Source organism: Acartia tonsa, chromosome 15 (assembly GCF_053477335.1).
Source record: "Acartia tonsa isolate MP-2025a chromosome 15, ASM5347733v1, whole genome shotgun sequence".
In the NCBI taxonomy this organism is placed as follows: domain Eukaryota; kingdom Metazoa; phylum Arthropoda; class Copepoda; order Calanoida; family Acartiidae; genus Acartia; species Acartia tonsa.
This window is the reverse complement of record NC_137274.1, coordinates 9,471,956-9,477,955: the sequence shown is the minus strand read 5'-3', so window position 1 is coordinate 9,477,955 and position 6,000 is coordinate 9,471,956. Positions and strand designations below refer to the sequence as shown.

The window sequence follows — 6,000 nt, the reverse complement described above, 5'->3', positions numbered from 1 at the left end:
ACATTTTTTAAAATGTATATCAATTTATCGTCCATTGTCTTAACCCTGAAGTTTCTTGTGTAACCATCTGCCATATTAGGCGCGTGTCATTAATAAGGATGAATGCCGTGGCCCGTAAAAAACGATTTGTGTCTGTCTGAATTTTTGTACCGCTAACCACTGAATCGATATGGTTTTTCTTTACAGGGTATATCTTCTCATTGGTCCCGGTCCCAGAGGAAGGTTTATAGCTATTTTGGGGGAGGATACCAAAAGATTACCACGCGCCTCTAGAGGCTTCAAAAGCATTTCTGCTAGTATACTTTAGATGGATAAAATTATTATTGGTTGAAAAGTTTGAGCTACAGTATATAACTATAGTTGTTAAGCCAATCTATAAAAAAACGTGGTTGTAAATATTTGGGTACCAGTGTATTTTACAATACATTGTCCCCTCCCTCCCCCTTTGATTTAAGTTTAACATATATAAAAATACCTATAAGTTAGGATTCTTGTAGAAATAAGGAATAATATTGAAAGATTTATATTCAGGGATCTTAAGGGATAAGATAATGAATCATTATTATGATATAATCAAAATTAACCCTATAGGTAGATAGAAAACTTGAGTGAGTTCCTTAGGTAACGCGCGCGTGCTTGTGATAATTGATACTTTTTAAAGACGAAGCTTTTCTGTAATTAAAGGTTAGAACTTTTCGTTTATTGAGACATGTTGAATTTTCCTATTGATTTTAACCTATGCATGCAGATTCCTGTAATAGTTAGGTATGATTTAGAAAGCATTGGGACTCTACAATCGTTATTAAAAAGTCAATATGATAAGCGAAGCATCTCTAAAATCAAGGTCTTAAAATTAAGTTATGTCCTTATTTAATATCCTGTGTTTCAGAAATATTACAACAATTTTAATTTTAATATATTTATCTAAAAACAATGGCCGATATATTGACTTACATCCCCAATTATGATTTACAAATTTACCCTTTCTGTAGATTACCTTTAGTGGTTGAAACGAGGACACTCACCTTAATGAAGAATCACCCAATCAAAATTCAATTTAAGTCCCTAAAGTTGTTAAGCTAACAAATAAGAAAACATTACTTTAAAAATTTTTCGGGACTAGTTAAAGAAACAGCCCAATGTACCCTTCCTCCCTTATCACTGAAAATAAATAAGTAGGTACCTAATAAAGATTTTTTTTCCAGAATTGTTTAGGGCGGGTATTGGGTAGGTTTAATTTTTCATTAGGTTTAAAATGGCGGCAGCTGCAGATAATTCATCAAAGTGTCATTATGCAATCCTAGGTGTTGAATTAACCGCCGGGGCGACAGAATTGAAAAACGCCTACAGGCGGCTTGCATTAAAGGTGAGAAAACATCGTTTTTTTTTGTGTGTGTGGGGGGGGGGTGCGGGTTAATGGTAACCTCCCCAAAAATAGTTATAAAGCTTCCTAGGGCCTGCGAGGAGCTTCATTGTAAAGAAAAGCTATATCAATTCAGTGGTTAGCAAGATCCTTTGATACACTCACAGTTACAGACATACACACTGACAGTCTATAAGTTAATATTTAACTTAAAATTACCCTGACAAGAATCCTTAGCTGGCAATACAGTCAAACACACACACCAATAGACATCCTGTTACTTTTATATGTTAAAATTTATCTTAGTATCACCCAGACAAGAATCCAGAAGATCCTGAGAAGGCTAAACAAATTTTCCAGAAAATCCAACAGTCCTATGAAGTTCTTTCAGATCCCCAGGTAGGATACTGTCTGTCTGATTATCTGTATATATGTGTGGTTGTTTGTCTATCTGTCTCAGTGTGTAAGTCTCTCTGTTTATCTGTCTATGTGTGGGTTTGTCTGATTATCTGTCTATTTGTGGGTCTGTCTTTATTTATGTATGTCTGTCAGTCTGTGTCTTCTTTGTCTGTCTTTGTGTATGTTTGTCTGTTTGTTTATCTGTGTGTGTGTGGGTGTCATGTTTGTTTGTCTATCTGTTTGTGATTATCTATTTTTGTGTGTGTCTGTCTGTTTATCTGTTTGTGTGTGTGTCTCCATGTTTATCTGCTTTTGTGGATTTGTCTGTCTGGATTTCTGACGGCTTTGGTTTATTGGATTTAAAAATTCTAGTCTTTATGTCGGTCATGCTTAAAAAGACATTTTTGGGGTTTTGCATATTCTCTCTCTTTTATCTTTTATGACACCACAACATCTGCTGTACAACTCAACTTGTCCGTTTGTCAACACCGTAATTGTTTTTCTTGTATTCATTCGAATCCGGTGGATAGGAACCGGTTCTCATCCATACGAAAAAACTATGTCTAGCATCGTATTATATCCAGCTTTCTTCGAATATAAAAATGTACAATCATAAGATTAAAACCAGTTTTTTTTATCCCCGAGGTGCCGAAGTACATTCTATATCCGCGGAAAGCCGTTTATAATACGATGAAAGAAATAACTATTATAGCTTTGCTACCTATGTGTGTTGTAATCCTTATTATTTGATTATCTGTGGAAAACTGTCTATAACTAATAATATTTAGGAAAGAGCGTGGTACGACAAACATAGACTGGATATACTCAAGGAAATCTATCAAAATATTGACTTGGGTACCGTAGTACTTTGGGTACCCTAATACTTTGGGCACTTTTTAATTGAATAAGAGTGGTAACAATCACCAGTGATAGATCAATATTGGATAACTAATACCTACTCATTTTGTAAATTAACCTTGGGTACCGTAATACTTTGGGTACCACTCGACACTGGATAAGAATGAATAGAACAGCCAGGGATAGATCAATATTGAATAATCAATCATACAAATAGTGAAAACATAGATATACTAACGGATAGATTAGAAAATGCTATTATCAACTCCTATAACTCTAGCTGCAAGCTGAGATTCTTCAAAGGTAAAAGAAGACCACCTTGGTGGAATGGTAATCTTAGTCAAACACAACGTAAGCTACACAGAGCTAACGTCAAAAATCGCAGGTATAATACAGCTGAGACTAAAGAGGCATATGACAGGTTAAAAAGTAAGTATAAATCTGACATCAAAACAGCTAAAATTGAGGGATGGAAACGTCATTGTGACGAACTTTCAGACCTCACCACGGCAAGCAGAATACAAAAAGTTCTAGCCCAGGGCAACAAGATTGAACTAGGTACAGTAAAAAACCAACAAGGTGATTTCACCTGCTCCCCAGAAGAAACTTTAAAGGTATTATTAGACACACATTTCCCCAGTGTACCAGAGGAGGAACAGTACGTCCCTAGAGACTTTGGTGTAAGTAATCTAGATATTGACAACATTGTGAACAGACAATCAGTTAAGGCATGCTTTAAAAGTTTCAGTCCATATAAATCCCCAGGCCCAGATGGCATTTACCCAGCCATGCTACAACATGGCTCAGATGCCATTCTGGACCTAGTCACACATATCTACAAGCTAAGTATTACACAAGGCAAAGTACCTAAAAGCTGGTTGAGAACTAAAGTAGTTTTCATTTTTGGCGGATTCCGGATTCGGATTCCGGATCCGGATTCCCATCACTAATAATAACGTTTTTATATTTGTTGGCTTAACAAGTTTGGGGACTAATATTGAATTTTGATTAACTGGTTAATTGAGTTGAGTGTTCTAACGTTTCAACCTCTAATTGTAATCTACAGTAGGGGTAATGTCATTGTCTTTCCCCCATAATTTATTGACATTATTTTTAGTAGCGAAGCTACTCTAAAATTTGAAACATTCCCCTCATTAAGATGCATACTCAACTATTAAACATCCATGACGGTCAAACTGCTTTTTAGCAGGTTTTTAGCTATTATTTTTGATTGATGGATTTTCACTGCAGGGTGGCATCGGTGAAAAATTAGAGGAGGAAGGAATTAACCTATTTTCCTACTTCACAACCTCCTGCTTTTCTGGCTTTCAGGATGACGACAAGGGATTCTATTCTGTTTATAGGTAAGTGTCTTAACTTTTCAACCAATTGTATTGGTTGGGTTTGCTGTTCCCTAAGGGTCCATGTTCTTTAGGGATAAGACATTGGATGATAAATTATTACACTAAATCACCCATAGTGTACAGTAAAACTATCGGTTGGAAAGTTTAAACAGTAGTTTGCAGAGTTAATTGATTTTCATTTTATTTTTAACTACCTAATGAAAAATTGTGTTTATAAAGCTTTGAGTACCATTATAATTTATAGTATACTGTACACAGGTCTCCTTAACTAAACCTTAGATTGAAAAAAATCTCCAAAGAAACGGACAACGTTGAACGGGGCCTTCAAATAGGGTACAGTGGTGGTCAGAATCCGTTGGAGATTAAATCTTAGCTGCTCCTTCTTGCCAGATATTGCAATTTGATGTTTTTTGGTAAAAATGCCTAAAATTACAAGAATTCTAAGGAAATATGCATACGTGAACACCTTAATTCATCAAATAAAAAGGTGAGTTTAACATTTGAGGAGTTTAGATGTCTCTGCATATGTAAACTACACAGTACCTCCGCATTTGGAAAATTTTAAAACTTTAAAGAAATTATTTTAACAAGAGTAATGAAAAAGGTACAATGTCCAGTTTAAACTATAAGCTAGAGGCTGATACCTTGGAACCAGTAGAAAAAACCTCAGTTCAAGTCTACATATAGCTAAAGTTAAATCAAAATACTCAAAGCCCCCTCCCCCCCTCCAACCCCACCCCTTACAGCCCATAAATTTAAGGGGGCAGGGGGGCAAAGTAATAGTATTTTTTTTACTCAAAACTACTTGAAGTATTGTGAAAAAAAATTATATGTAAGATTCTTAGGCACAAAGTTTCTGGAAATATTGTTGACTACAGGGCAGAGTTCTTTAGATATTACTGAAGAAATATATAAGCTTTAGTACTTGAACTTTAGTAGGCATCAAAATCTCTTACAAATATTGCTGCAACCAACCCCCTCCCCCCTTCTTACACCACAAATTATTAGGAGGGGGGCAGTGGATGTGGAAAATAATCTTGTGTTACTTTGAAATCACTGAATTATATTAAACAAACTTTGGATTTAAGCTTTTTTAGGATATTAGTTACTTTTACAAATATTGCTGAATCCCCCCCCCTCCATCTGTTGGAAATAGTGGCTAGTGGCATAGGTAAATAATATTGTGTATCATTTAGAAACCTCTAGAGATATTCAGGGTTAATATTTTAACTTATATAGGCCCATATTTACTTTTTTAAATATCTATTCCAACTACACAGACCCAATTTAGTACAATTATTTTGATGGATAATCTCCTCCAACCTATTGGACTAATAAAAGAAATATTGTCAACCCATTGCTCCTTCCCCAAACATTGAATATGTAATACATATAAAGCAATTTGGAAATCTAAAACCTTTATTCCAAAGTTTGCTCCTCATTGCTTTATTGGTTCCTGAATAAAACACAGGTGATGAGATTGTATGGAGGGCAGCTGGAGAGGGAGGGGGAGGGCAAACAATAATTTAATATTTTTTTATGGGGGTGGAGGAAATTGTGCAGCAATATAATTTTTCTGGATGGGGTTGGTTGAAGTTGGGGAAAGGTCAGCAATATTTGTAATAAATTGTGGACCTACTTAAGTTTAAATCCAAAAGCTCACTATATCTTGAGTAATCCCAAAGTAAATCACAAGGGTACTGCTATACTTGCCTTTATTACTTAATTTGAGGGGGGGGGGGGAGGGAGATTGTAAAGCAATACGGAGGGAAAGGCGGCTTGGAGGGAGAGTTTCAGCAAAATTTGTAAAAGTTACTTTTGACCTACCAAAGCATATCTCAAAGGTTTGCTTTGCTGCTATAATTCTAGTGGTTTCTTAGTAACACAACAGAGTAGTACCCTTTCAACTGCAACCTTCCCCCCTTTCTCTCTTTACAAAATGTTATGTTTTTGATTTATTAGGGGAGGGGAAGAGGTGAGCAATATATGTAAAAGTGCTTTGGGTCCCACAACAAT

The 6,000-nt window shown here is 35.6% G+C and overlaps 1 protein-coding gene across 1 annotated transcript in view; it reads left to right on the top strand.

The window, feature by feature from the left end:
• The first annotated feature begins 1,174 nt into the window (after window positions 1–1,174).
• The window catches only part of LOC145306851 (dnaJ homolog subfamily C member 21), a 30,839-nt gene continuing 26,013 nt past the window's right edge, over window positions 1,175–6,000 (top strand). The window contains exons 1-4 of the mRNA XM_080149175.1: window positions 1,175–1,366; window positions 1,670–1,762; window positions 2,551–2,593; window positions 3,873–3,984. Coding sequence (XP_080005301.1) covers window positions 1,256–1,366; window positions 1,670–1,762; window positions 2,551–2,593; window positions 3,873–3,984 — 359 coding nt within the window. The 5' untranslated portion in view covers window positions 1,175–1,255. The remainder of the gene's footprint in view (window positions 1,367–1,669; window positions 1,763–2,550; window positions 2,594–3,872; window positions 3,985–6,000) is intronic.